General features: G+C 33.6%; 2 protein-coding genes across 2 annotated transcripts; one reads left to right on the top strand and one right to left on the bottom strand.

Moving 5' to 3' along the window:
- Positions 1-2,394: 2,394 nt before the first annotated feature.
- Positions 2,395-4,120, top strand: LOC145001171 (peroxidase 60-like). Its single transcript, XM_078960526.1, has 4 exons — positions 2,395-2,655; positions 2,958-3,137; positions 3,237-3,399; positions 3,476-4,120. Exons 1-4 carry the CDS (start codon positions 2,416-2,418, stop codon positions 3,913-3,915), a joined length of 1,023 nt encoding a protein of 340 aa, XP_078816652.1. The 5' UTR covers positions 2,395-2,415; the 3' UTR covers positions 3,916-4,120.
- Positions 4,121-12,909: 8,789 nt separating this feature from the next.
- Positions 12,910-14,449, bottom strand: LOC145001292 (peroxidase 60-like). Its single transcript, XM_078960663.1, has 4 exons — positions 14,168-14,449; positions 13,851-14,030; positions 13,586-13,748; positions 12,910-13,507 (listed from the first exon to the last, which is right to left on the bottom strand). Exons 1-4 carry the CDS (start codon positions 14,405-14,407, stop codon positions 13,071-13,073), a joined length of 1,020 nt encoding a protein of 339 aa, XP_078816789.1. The 5' UTR covers positions 14,408-14,449; the 3' UTR covers positions 12,910-13,070.
- Between the last annotated feature and the right edge of the window lie 932 nt (positions 14,450-15,381).

The following is a 15,381-nucleotide window of genomic DNA, read 5'->3' on the forward strand; positions in this document are numbered from 1 at the left end:
TTTGGGCAACTAAATTAATTGTGCACTTTGAGCAACCATTTAGTTAGCCATGTAACTAGTTAGTTAGAAGCTTGAGGGAAAGACACTCTTAACTAATGCCTTACTTGTCAAAACCATAAACCTCTTGAAGAGGTCAAGGATTGATTGTGGTCTTGCTTCTTACATAACATTCATGTCATAAAAGGACCGTGCTTTGACTTGTTGAAAGAATGTTGCTTTAGTGCATGTATGTGGTATATAATGGAGTGTTAGGATGAAAAATAGCTAGTTTTTATTAGAAATTCTTCTCTTTTTAGGCTGCCAAAACCAAGAGTTTATGCTCTCTATCTATCTATCTATCTATCTATCTCTCTCTTCTCTCTCTCTCTCTCTCTCTCTCTCTCTCTCTCTCTCTCTCTCTCTCTCTCTCTCTCTCTCTCTCTCTCTTTTTTTCTTTCAATTTGGTGCTTGATTTAAGAGCTTATAAGTTGCTTCTCCTTACGACTTATTTGGTATATGTCTTAAATCCTAAGAACAACTTATATAGAAGTGAACACTAGCATGTTTTAGTGGTTGATCATTGCTTCGTGGATACATTATAAAAAGTTTCTTCTTTGGAGCTTCACGTCATCTTCTTCAACCTCCAATCTCTCATGAGAATCAAAGTCTTCAAATGTTGTAACATTTTTTCTTCTATGGTTGATTTAATCTTTTCACGCTTTGCAAAGTGATCATTGATAGGTTGAAATAGTTTTAGGTTTATTCAAATCTTCAAATACTTTGTTGCTAATTAATCTCGTAGTTTTGACAATATAATTAGACAATTTTTTTACTAAAACCCAACACAGGTCCTGTTGCCTTTTTACTTGCACACTCTAAGCAAAAAATTCTTTCCAGACCTACAAAAGTAGAGAGTATTATGCTAAAGAGAGGTTTAACTCTAGGAATATAAACAAACTGAAAAATATGAATAAATATTTGTTCATGTTCATTCGTTTAAGTTAGCCAAACAAACCAACAAACCCAAACGAACAAACAGACGAGTTTTCTTCTTGATATTCGTTCGTTTAACAAGTTTAAACTCGTTTGTGTTCGCTTGTTATATTTGTCAACATGCTAAACAAATATAAAAGAAACGAACATAAACGAATACAGATAAACAAAACACAGTTGAATATATATATATATATATATATATATATATATATATATATATATATATATATATATATATATAGCCACTCATTTATTAGATAAAACAAAAACATTTTTAAAATGCAAAATAATTAAAAATTTTCGAAATTTTTTTTCCAATATTATTTTCGGAATATATATTTTTGAAAAAAAAAAAAATACCAAAGAAAATAAAAAATAAATACAAAAACAATACATTTTTTTACATATTTTAGTACAATATTTAGAATATTCTACATATTTAACAAATCTAATAGAATATTCTAAACATTTTAAAAATCATATTAGAATATATACAGTATAATATTCTATTATAATGTTTTACGTATTTTTCAAAAAAAAAACGGTAATTTTTTTATTTTTTTTAGTTAAATAAAGTTCCAAAAATAATAATTAAAAAAATAGAATTTTTGAATTTTTTCTTTTATTTTACATTTTAAAATTATTTTTAAATTTGATCTTAAGGCTTCATAAAATTAGTATTATCTTAAATAAACCTGAATATATATATATATATATATATATATATATATATATATATATATATATATATATATATATATATATATATATATATATATATATATATATTCAAAACATAACCGAACATATATATAACATAAATAAACTTAAATAAATAAACATAAACAAAGTTTCTTCCTACCAAATAATTCTTAAACATTGTTTAGAACCTTGTTACCTCATAAAAACCAAATTGTAAAAAACCATAAAAGTTTAGGGCTTTGACCCATAAATAATCAATGTTTGGGTAAAGTGTAAAGCCACTAAAAATATGCAAAACTTAAAGGGTTTTATTCCATTTTCTAGATAGCTGTCTTTGTTTTTGTTTTAACACTTAATTAGATATCTAATAAATAATCAAATCTTCTTTTTATTAATTTAAATGTCAACTTATACCATGAATTGGTTGACAAGGGCAAGTCTATGTTGATACCAAATAGAAAAGAAAAAGGACCCCCACGACTATTGATAATCATAAACTACAATCATATTTGAATTAAATAAATTCCTTCTTATAATATTTCTCCACTGAACTTTGAATAAAAGAAAAAAATTTAGTCTCAAACAATGATGCCCGACACGTCTCTCCTGCTCAATGCACAAGACGAAAGTCGTGAAGACCATTAATTGATGTACTAATCTTACTTTATCAACCTTATAAGTACCCAAGAATCATTTATTATTCTTCACCCCAATTCATTTAAGAACTTGAATACGAAAATGTCGATGACAAACAGTAAAATAGTCTTATTAGCAGTAGGGGTCATCTTCTTCAACCTCGTTGGTCACTGCTATGGTACTCTCGGCTATGGTGGTCTCCAGTATGGGTTCTACAATGGCAAATGCCGAGCTTCAGACGTTGAAGATATCGTAAGAAGAACAGTCTACTCCAAGTTCCTAACAAACAGAAAAATTGCCCCAGCTCTCATTCGCATGCAGTTCCATGATTGCTTTGTCAATGTAAGTTTCTTATCATAATTGACTTGTACATTCTTAAAGACTTCCAAGTCTATCTATTGGTAGTGTTTTTGAGCTGCTTGTCCCTCTTGATTATATCACTGTCAGTATCAGGCATCATGCGTATTGTTCTTCGATTATTGCTTCCTTTAGTATAGCTTCTGTTCTAAAGAATTTGGATTTTACAATGCATGATGCGCCTAGTTTCCTGAAGAACAGTTTTTGCATGGTTAAGTTTTACGTTTCAAAAATCCCTAATCATTCTAACTTTTCATGAAACTTTCTAACTTTTCATGAAACAAAAGGGTTGCGATGCGTCCATCCTACTAGACGGACCCAACTCTGAGAAAACGGCACCCCCAAATTTAAGTGTTAGAGGCTATGACGTCATTGATGCTGCTAAAACTGCAGTCGAGAATTTATGCCCAGGAGTGGTTTCATGTGCAGATATAATTGTTATGGCTACAAGAGATGTCGTCTCCTTCGTAAGAAACCATAACTTTTTTCCATTCATCAATATTAAATGCATGGGATTTCATGCAACTCTTACTCCGTATAATAACCTTAAGATAATGTAAATGCAGAGTGGTGGAGCTAGATACAGTGTCCAAACAGGAAGAAGGGATGGACTTGTGTCTCTTGCACAGAATGCTCTAACCCTCCCACCTCCTACTTCTTCGGTGTCAAGTGCCATTCGAGCTTTTGCTCTCAAAGGATTCACAGCCACCGATATGATCTATCTCCTTGGTAATTGATCACCAACCTCTTGTTGATAGTTATAAACTTATAGCATAAAATTTTGCTTAACGTGTGTAATGTACAGGTGGTCACACTATCGGAATCGCTCATTGTTCATTGTTTAAAGACCGTCTTTACAATTACAAGAACACCGGGAAACCAGACCCGTCCATGGATTTATCGCTGTTATCATCGTTGAGGATTAAATGCCCTCAGAACACGACAGCGGATCCCACTGCCAACTTGGATCAAAACCCTTTTAGCTCTGCAGTTGTGGACAAATCTTTCTACAGTCAAATTATTATGGGTAGAGGAGTTCTTCAATTTGATCAAGATTTGGCATCAGATCGCCTCAGCAAGTCCACGGTTGCAGCCATTGCGCGTTCCTCCGATTTCAACGCCCGGTTTGGTCAAGCCATGGTTAAGTTGGGTGCTACCCAAGTTCTTACAGGGAAACAAGGGCAGATCAGGAAATCATGCCGAGCAGTCAACGTTGTACCAACTTTAACTTCTTTAGTTAATTGATTGAAAGTTGTATAAGGTTTTAAACATGTGTTATATGTCCTTATGTTTCACATATATTGTTGTCGGTTTATTCACTTGATTTTTTACTATTATTGAGCTATGTATTTGAGGGACTAAATATCGTATTTGTTTGATTCTGAGGAATTGAAATTTGTATTTTAATCATTTCTTTTTGAATAATCAATCATGTACTTGTTGTTTCACAGATTTTTGTGTAAGTTACTACATCGATCTGTATACTTTAATTTCAACCCCTCATCGAATTACACAATTATATTTAGATTGTTTTTCTCTTATCTTGGGTTGGATAGAATATGGCTAGAGTCATTGCTTGGAACTCCATCATTGACATATTCAAAGCAAAACACTCGAAATGGAAGATAAAATATTCGAGGAGTTAGTGTAGACGGTTGTTTAGCCCATTTTACAGCCCACTTATATTATTAGCCTAGTTTAGGCCACGTGCATATATATATATATATATATATATATATATATATATATATATATATATATATATATATATATATATATACTACAAGAAAAATGAATTACAGTCACACCAAAAAAATGTGATTATATGCGTATAGTGACATTTTATTTTTTTACTGAAAATGTGATAGAAGGTGACGTCATCGTATGGGTTTTATGGTCACTTTAAAATGTAGTGTCTGTATGCTATGAAAACATATGGCCGTAGTATAAAAGTATGGCAAATGTGTACGGAATTTTGTTCCTTAAATATCCAATATTGTAGCGTTAAATAGTTATTAGTCACACATATTTATTTAACGTCGTGACTGTAGATCACCAAAATGCGACATTCATGATGTTTTAGTGTAATTGTTTTCTTACATATGGTCACACAATTTAAATTTTATTAAGACTATTGTGTATCTTTTGTAAACTTTTAATTATGGTGAGTGTGACCATGTTTGCTAAATGGCCACAAGTACTTTACTTTCATATGTGAGGAATTGCTAATTATTAGTCGCAAAAAACAATCAACGTTTGTGACTATAACCTAATGTATAGAGACAAACGAAGAAGTGAATTAAAATCATAAGTATTGTAAAGACACACATTTTGTTAAAATTAAGGACAATACGATATCGTATTAAGACTATTGGGTATATTTTAGACACATATAATATACGGTAAACATGTACGTGTTCGGTAAATGGATACATATAGTTAACGATCTATGTGACGATTTCCTAGTATTTAGTTTCAACAACAATCAATTATGGTATTTATTTGCCACATATATTGTTTTTCCATGTTGTTATTGTTTAACTTAGTGACAATTTTTTTTAAATAAACATCACTTTAAATCAATTGTAGTCACATAATTCTTGTATATTATGACTATTGTTAACCATTTAGTCACACGTTCCAAATTGATATAAAGTAACAATTGTATATTTTTAGAGACATTAAAAACGTATATAACATGACACAAATCATACTACAGCCATTATAACTTACTATTTACTGTTACTTTTTATACATTTTAGACACATGAAAATACTTTATATTAAAGTAACGAAACACAACAATATGAATCACAAACAAAATTCATAATTTTATATTAATAATAATTGAAATCGAAATCCATATATACATTACATTCCTAATTAAAATATAAAAGAAAGGAAATTTTGTGTAATTTAAAGAATTTATATAACGGTTAAAAAATCAAACACATCATAAACCAAAACCTAAACATAACTAGCTAGGTATTCTTTTTGTTTGTATTGCTCCTTGTCTTTTTCAGAAGGGCATCAGATGATATGTAAGTAGGTTTTCTTTTTGTTGATTTTGGATGTGATATAATTTCTAGTACCTATAACAACAACATTGAAACCAATAAAATTAATTCATCATAAACTTAGTATAGTACTTTATGAAGAAAATAAAGTTTAATGCAAAAAGTATTGGACATATTGAAACAAACCTCTGACTCGGTTTACACAAGGTATTTTGGCCATGGAAAAAAACTTTTATATGCATCCTCAACTAATTTGAATTCTCCAGTTTGATGGGGTAGAAATGCAGTTTTTACAACCACTTCATCAATGGAAACTTTATAGCAATCATTTTGTAGACGAACTCCATGAATGAATTGTCTTTTCGATGATAAGTGAATGGCACCGCGGGCAACGATGTTCCTTTTATACGGATATGATAGACTACACTTGATTGGCTACAATGTAGCTTACCAACTTCCTCCTAAGAGTTGTATACCCCCCTCGTCCCATCCGATGATCATACTTTGACATCTTTCTCGCTTTGATAGTCCTTTGTGACACATTCTGTGAATTAAAAGTAACGTATTTTTCACGAACTTTTAGAACCCAGATTATGATAAATAAATGAATAAGTTCTGAAAAAAGATTTTAACATTAAACTCTTGAGATTGTGTATAAGTCACAAATTTGTTCCAATCATCTTGTTCAGTGATTAGTGAACGATAACGAACTAGGATTTTTTCAAGCATATCGGTATCGCCTAGATGTGGTTTGATGTAATCTGCATACAACTTTCTTCTGAAATTCCGTAGAAGAATACCAAGTCTATTCATCACAAATTGTTTTCCACTTTCATGAACCTCAAAATAACGCTAAAAAAAACAATGAGAATGTTTGTATTTAAAACTTGATTTTTACATATATTATGTTATACAGATTAAAAAATTAAAGAAGATATTTACTGTTATCTCTTCCCATAGTTTTTCCTTCATTTCCGGTTTAACTTTTTCCAGCAAAGAGCACTTAATCCTACCTTCTTGCGGACAAGATCACCCAAATAGCTAACAAAGACTGCATTATTCTTCCCTGTAAACTTACAAAATTCATCAAACCTGACACGTTTTTTTTCCACCAGAATTGACATATTCAGTCTTTAGTTTTGGCAATCGAGTCATGCCCCTCTTCTTATCTAATTTTGAAGGAACTGTTTTGTGGATTTCTTCTTCCGGATCTGATTGACTATTGTAGTGAATGTCTTTATTTTCACCATTCTCTGTAGGCGAATCATATTCTTGGTTTCCATCATCTAGCTCATATTTTGTATTACAGTCAGGGATATCCTCATGTTGTTCCTTGTCAACCTCCATGATTCTTCTGTTGACAAAACATATTGAAAATAAGTTTGATTGTTTATAAGTTTAATGATAATGTATGAACAAATAATATTACAGACAATTGCTCACATAAACATTTCATCGAACGGTTTATGTGCAAGAAGCACAACAATATGAAGAATCAATTTTTTTTTTTGTTATGCATGATCCGTGATCAATACAATCAATTACATTGAAACTATACTTACACTAGAAAGCTTGATGAATGATGAACTGAAGTATGATCCTTCTGGGATATAACCAAACGCTAAACAAAACAATGGTGGAATAAATGACAATCTATTAAATATTAAAATGATATAACAGGTCCTAAATTGATGGAGGCTACCAAAAATTACCGGGATTTCTTTCATCTGATGGACTGATCTTCATAGTTTTGGCGGTGTGATAGATGAAGATTTCACTCATTGATTTCATTGGAGCCCAAAAACCATACAAAAAAATATTTGCCTCTCTTTAGTTTTTGTTTAACTTCGTTTGACAGATTCAAATGTGTTTCAAATTTTGATCTCATAGTAATCCTACATGATTAGAAGAAAAAATCGTGGTTTGGAAACATGTCGTGCATTTTCAAAAATTAATATGATTTATTTGGTAACAATATAAATATTACATATTTGGTCCTTCTAAGTTAACAATTTAATTTTTGGAAAAACATTTATGACTATTTGAAATAAAAAATATATATAATTAAAAAATATATATATACAAGGGAAAAATATTTTTATATAACAAAAATAATAATATAGTCTAGTAGGCATAATTTGGTCCAAACCCACAACCAACACTATGGACATGACTAAATGAGGTCGAAACCCACAACCAACACTATGGACATGACCAAATGAGGTCCAAACCCACAACTAACACCCATACATGACCAAATGAGGTCTAAACCCACAACCAACACTATGAACATGACCAAATGAGGTCCAAACCCACAACCAACACTAAAGACATGACCAAATGAGGTCCAAACCCACAACCAACACCCATACATGACCAAATGAGGTAAAAACCCACAACCATCACTATGGACATGACCAAATGAGGTCTAAACCCACAACCAACACCCATACATGACCAAATGAGGTCCAAACCCACAACCAACTCTATGGACATGACCAAATGAGGTCCAAACCCATAACCAACAACCATACATGAACAAATGAGGTCCAAACCCAGAACCAACACCATAGACATGACCAAATGAGGTCCAAACCCACAACCAACACCTATACATAACCAAATGAGCTCCAAACCCACAACCAACACTATGGACATGACCAAATGAGGTCCAAACCCACAACCAACACCTATACATGACCAAATGAGGTCCAACCCACAACCAACACTATGTACATGACCAAATGATGTCCAAACCCACAACCAACACTATGGACATGACCAAATGAGGTCTAAACCCACAACTAACAACCATACATGACCAAATGAGGTCTAAACCCATAACCAACACTATGTACATGACCAAATGAGGTCCAAACCCACAACTAATACCCATACATGACCAAATGAGGTCCAAACCCACAACCAACAGTATGGACATGACCAAATGAGGTCCAAACCCACAACGAGCAGTATGGACATGACCAAATCAGGTCCAAACCCACAACTAACACCATACATGACCAAATGAGGTCCATACCCACAACCAACACTATGGATATGACCAAATGAGGTCCAAACCCACAACCAACACCCATACATGACCAAATGAGGTCCAAACCCACAACCAACACTATAGACATAACCAAATGAGGTCCAAACCTACAACCAACTCTATGGACATGACCAAATGAGGTCTGAACCCACAACCAACACCCATTCATGACCAAATGAGGTCCAAACCCAGAACCAACACTATGAACATGACCAAATGAGATCCAAACCCACAACCAACACTATGGACATGACAAATGATGTCCAAACCCACAACAACACCCATACATGACCAAATGAGGTCCAAACCCACAACCAACACTATGGACATGACCAAGTGAGGTCCAAACCCACAACTAACACTATGGACATGACCAAATGAGGTCCAAACCCATAACTAACACCCATACATGACCAAATGAGGTCCAAACCCACAACCAACACTATGGACATGACCAAATGAGGTCCAAACCCTCAACCAACACCCATACATTGCCAAATGAGGTCCAAACCCACAACCAACACTTTGGACATGAAGAAATGAGATCCAAACCCACAACCAACACTATGGACATGGCCAAATGAGGTCCAAACCCACAACCAACAACCATACATGACCAAATGAGGTCCAAACCCACAACCAACACCCATACATGACCAAATGAGGTCCAAACCCATAACCAACACCCATACATGACCAAATAAGGTCAAAACCCACAACCAACACTTTGGAGATGACCAAATGAGGTCCAAACCCACAACCAACACTATGGATATGACCAAATGAGCTCCAAACCCACAACCAACACCCATACATGACCAAATGAGGTCCAAATCCATAACCAACACTATGGACATGACCAAATGAGGTCCAAACCCACAACCAACATGTTGGATTAGTGTCTAAGTCTGTAACTATTTTGGTATGTACTTAACCCAATGGTGCATGGTCCTTTTGGGTTGCCTTCACCAAAGCAACTTGATAGGATGAATTATGGAGAGAAAGGATTAAATATGATTTATTAATATATTATGAGAATGATATGTTAAACGAGAAATCACATTGTTTAATTAATATTAGTCAATAATTAATTGGTAATTAGTTTTGTGACTAAAAGAGATTAATTAAACTTAAGGGACTGGAATTGTAATTATAAGATAATTGCAATTTGGGCTATGGATTGTCTTAAATTAAGGGGTGGACGAATTCTATGGGGAAACCCATGAGAAATCGTCCAAGGCCTTAATTAAAGGAGTCTATGGGTTGCTTAGGGCTTAAACATCCAAATTAGGGTTTCCTTGTTAGATAACCATAATAGCCTCACTATATAAAGACCCCTTATGACCCAAAAACGTGGGGAAGACTTCTTCTAGGGTTAGAACACGTTTTGGGCAGCCTCCATCCTCTCTCCTCTTCATCCTCTTGCTTATGGTGTTTGTGAACCATTAGAGGAGTGACATTTGTGACTCTAAGCTTTCTAAAGTCAATACAAGGAGGAATTGGGATTGTTATTGCTACATAACAATCAAGATAATATCTTAAACATAATTATATGTTAATATCCATTTCCATATGTTAGACTTAGGGTTTATAGTCTTGGATAACTTGTATGTACAATAGAGAAACCTAGATCCAAGCATTAGGGTTTGTATGAGCACATAGGATGTTCTTATGACCAAAACCCATCACAACACCCATACATGACCAAATGAGGTAAAAAAAAAATAACTTTACATATTAATTAAAATTATATATATATATATATATATATATATATATATATATATATATATATCTTTACTACTTATAAAAGAAATCTAACTATTTCTATAAATAGATTGAATATAATAATATTATTTTTTTAAGACGTCCAAACTATTAAGCTTGAAGTACAACCCATTTATAATATAATAATATTAAAACTTTAACCATATCCTTTATCCCTTAAAAAATCTCGTATCAAATTAATAGAAGAATTCATTTGCAAATTGAACCCGTCAATCTCAACACTTCAACCATTTGAAGCGGTCAATGTCAACAATTTATAGAGGATCTCTTCTCTCACATTGGTAACAAACAATCTCATAATATCTATCTTCGTAATCCCTTCAAAGTAAGAAATATATGCACACTCTCTCGAAGAACCCTAACCAGTAACCAAGACAGTATAACCACCACCACCACAGCCGCTCTGCCTCCTTTCGCCTTCAATCAACCACTATCACGACTACCACCCTTCCTCTCACCCACGACATGAATTTTCATTTGGAACATAACATTTTTCTTTAAAAAAATATCGTTGAAAGAAGCTATTTGTCCCCGCCGCTATGCGCGGGTAACGGCTAGTATATATATATATATATATATATATATATATATATATATATATATATATATATATATATATATATATATATATATATATATATATATATATATATATATATATATATATATATTGTTTGATAAAAAAAACAATGCTAGTATGGATATTATATTTAATTAATATTGTAGATAGTTTTTTACATGAATATAATACATATTAATTTAAATACTAGATATATTAATGTGTAATACAAAAATGTGTAATCATTATCGTAGCCGAATAACCTTCGTTCTAAATCCACCTCTACAGACTGCAATTAATCGGAGAAGTGATGGCCTCAGTCGACGTCGCTTCACTTCCGACTGATGATCCTTATAAACCGTTCGCTTATGTCAATTTCATCATTCTCACATATTCATTAGGTGACGATAAGTTCAATTACTCCTTCTTCCTGTTTAAAAAAAAATACGTCGATTTTCAGAAAAGAAAATGAATGCTGATCCGTGGGCCCGTCCGAACTTCAATCTCTGGAGTGTAAGCGCAGAACCTCCAAAAAACAAACCGGTGGTTGAATACGAGAAGGCAAACGACAAATGTTTGACCATTCGCGTTGTCCATGGTGGGTTCTTTACAGACTACCCAGGCAAGGCGTATCAACAGACCAAGGTTCACTTCATTTCTCATGTGAACATTGATTTGTTAGACATGGAGTTGCGTGGCCGTTTTTCTAGAAGCCTTGGGTATACCAGTTTGGGGAATTGGTATCATATGCCTCGGAGAACATAGTGGGTTGTCAATGGTTCCAATACTAAATGATGAATGTTTGAAACCATTCAAGACGTTAGTTAGGACCCACGAATTCCAAGAGATTGAACATCTTTATGTTGAACACAGACATGTGTTTGTTCCAAACAATTTCCCACACTTTTTGATGAACTCTCCAACCAAACTTGTTGAGAAGCTTATTCACATGTTTGTAACAGAACATCCAACGGCTTGGGTTGATGATGGAATAGCATACATCCAACATATGCTAAACATAACAATTCCAAGAGAAATATGGACATGGCAAAAGAAAATGTCGCAGCATGGAAAAACATAGCCTAGGTAAACTATGTTGTAATCTTTTTTGTGATTAATATAGAGTGAATATGATACTCTACTTTTGTACTTAATATGAAACTCTTTTATTTAATGAATTGTTATATACTATGTCTATAGGTCATACTGTTTGATTATATAGTAAGTCTACATTTGATGTTTTACATTATGTCCTTACTTTGATATATTATGTTGTTAAAAAGGCAATGTTGTTTGCTAACACAGGTGTATAACAGTCTATTACATGTTATATGCCCAAATTTGATGGTGTTTGCAACATAAATTTGTGGGCTTGTGCTGCAACCATCTTCATAACATGACCATCCTCTTATCAGGTCGTGACAAGACCTTAAGGATACGTATCTTCATTTTAACTTGTTACGTTGTGACACCTGGTTTTATCCAAATACTATGTCTTTGACTCCTTAATGCCCTAAACCAGATCATTCTGGAAACTGGGTGTTACAGGTACCAAAAACGGATTTGACAAAGAGGCATTGCCTCCAATAAAACGCACTGAGAGTTTAGCTTTAAATAACTCAATGATGGAGTTCCAAGCATTCACTCTAGTCATATTCTCTCATTAAGGTAACCCAATAGTAATGTTATCCCAATATAAGAGAGTAATATAAAAGAATAGTGAAATGAACGATTGAAAATAAAGTTTAGGGTGAGGTAGCTAACTTACAACAAAGTAATGAACTAAGCGAGTACATGATTTAATTTATATTGAGAAATAAGTAATCTGAATAGAAATTTCAAAATTCCAGTCAAACAAATACATATTTAGTCGCTTAAATACGTACATAGCTCAATAAATACAAAAAATTATATGAATAAACCGATAACAATATATGTGAAACAAAAGGAGAAATATAGAAAATGTTTAAAAATTCTTTCAATCAATTAAAAAAAGAAGTTGAAGTTGGCAGGTTGACTGCTCGGCATGATTTCCTAATCTGCCCTTGTTTTCCTGTAAGAACTTGGGTGGCACCCAACTTAACCATGGCCTGACCAAACCGGGCGTTGAAATCGGAGGAGCGCGCAATGGCTGCAACCGTGGACTTGCTGAGGCGATCTGATGCCAAATCTTGATCAAATTGAAGAACTCCTCTACCCATAATAATTTGACTGTAGAAAGATTTGTCCACAACTGCAGAGCTAAAAGGGTTTTGATCCAAGTTGGCAGTGGGATCCGCTGTCGTGTTCTGAGGGCATTTACTCCTCAACGATGATAACAGCGATAAATCCATGGACGGGTCTGGTTTCCCTGTGTTCTTGTAATTGTAAAGTCGGTCTTTAAACAATGAACAGTGAGCTATTCCGATAGTGTGACCACCTGTACATCAAAGTTCACACACACGTTGAGCAAACTTATTATGCTTTATATAATATTGATAAGAAGTTGGTGAATTACCAAGGAGATAGATCATGTCGGTGGCTGTGAATCCTTTGAGAGCAAATGCTCGAATAGCACTTGACACCGAAGAAGTAGGAGGTGGGAGGGTTAGAGCATTCTGTGCAAGAGACACAAGTCCATCCCTTCTTCCTGTTTGGACAAAGTATCTAGCTCCACCGCTCTGCATTTATTATATTATCTTAAGGTTATTATACGGAGTAAGAGTTGCATGAAATCCCATGCATTTAATATTGATGAATGGAAAAAAGTTAGGGTTTCTTACGAAGGAGACGACATCTCTTGTAGCCATAACAATTATATCTGCACAAGAAACTATTCCTGGGCATACATTCTCGACCGCGGCTTTAGCAGCATCAATGACATCATAGCCTCTAACGCTTAAATTCGGGGGTGAGGTTTTCTCTGTGTTGGGTCCGTCTAGTAGGATGGACGCATCGCAACCCTTTTGATTCATGAAAAGTTAGAATGAAAAAAACCAACAGAAAAACCAGCAAGTAGCAGGGAAGAGTACACCAAAGGAAGCAAGAAACAAAGAACAACTAGTAGGGACAAATGAATTATGATATGAAATCAACTCACAGTGACAAAGCAATCATGAAACTGCATGCGGATGAGAGCTGGAGCAATTTTTCTGTTAGTGAGATACTTGGAGTAGACTGTCCTTCTTACGATATCTTCAACATCTGAAGCTCGGCATTTGCCATTGTAGAACCCATACTGGAGACCACCATAGCCGAGAGTAGCATAGCAGTGACCAACGAGGTTGAAGAAGATGACCCCTACTGCTAATAAGACTATTTTACTGTTTGTCATCGACATTTTCGTATTCCAGTTCTTAAAATGAATCGGGGTGAAGAACAATAAATGATTCTTGGGTACTTATAAGGATGAGAAACTAAGATTACCGCTTCAATGGCTTTCACGACTTTGTTCGTCTTGTACATTTAGGGGAGACGTGTGTGCATCATTGTTTGAGATTAAAACTTTCATTTATTTATTCATAGTTCATTCTTGAAATGTTATTAAATTAAAAGATCTTTATTTATTTCTATTATATGTTTAATATATTATTTATGAGATAGTTGTGCTTGTGTCCGTTTTTCTTTTTTGTGTGGGTATTTGGTAACTCTACGTGTGGCCCTTATCTATCAACTAGTTCATCATGTTAGTTGACATTTAAATAAATTTTTTTCAAAACCACAAACACAAAAAACTATCTACATTACTCTTAAAATATTCGTTTGGTCTTTAGATGTAGAACTTTAACATCTTTAGCATTTGACTGAGGACATCCTTCCATAAATACATGATGCTATTGGGTACAAACTTTTTGAAAAAAAAATCTTTTATTTCTTAGAATAAAGTACACGTATGATTTCTATGATTTGAGGTAATTTCGTGTTTGCTTTGTAACGGATCCTCTCTATAATATGTTTTGGTTGTGTCTTTGATCTCACTCTGAAATGAATCGACTATATTACCCTTCTTTATGATTTTTTTTAAATACATAAGAAATTTTTTTTAACTCGGATCGTCCATATGATATGTTGCTTGTGTTTGGCCTCTCTCTGAAATGGAATGACTATATTACCCTCCTTTATTATTATTTTTTTAAACTTTTTTATTGTTTGTTATTTATTTTTTATTAAAAATGTTTAATACATATGATGAATCCCACCATTTACCTTAATAACTTCAAAGTCGACATTACCTTTCCATCAGAAGGCCCCTTTTAATCACTACCCCTCCTCAATTATAATATAGATGCCTTAAAACTTACCAAGGTGGGTCTA

Source organism: Lactuca saligna, chromosome 6, assembly GCF_052625555.1.
Source record: "Lactuca saligna cultivar CGN05327 chromosome 6, ASM5262555v1, whole genome shotgun sequence".
NCBI lineage: Eukaryota > Viridiplantae > Streptophyta > Magnoliopsida > Asterales > Asteraceae > Lactuca > Lactuca saligna.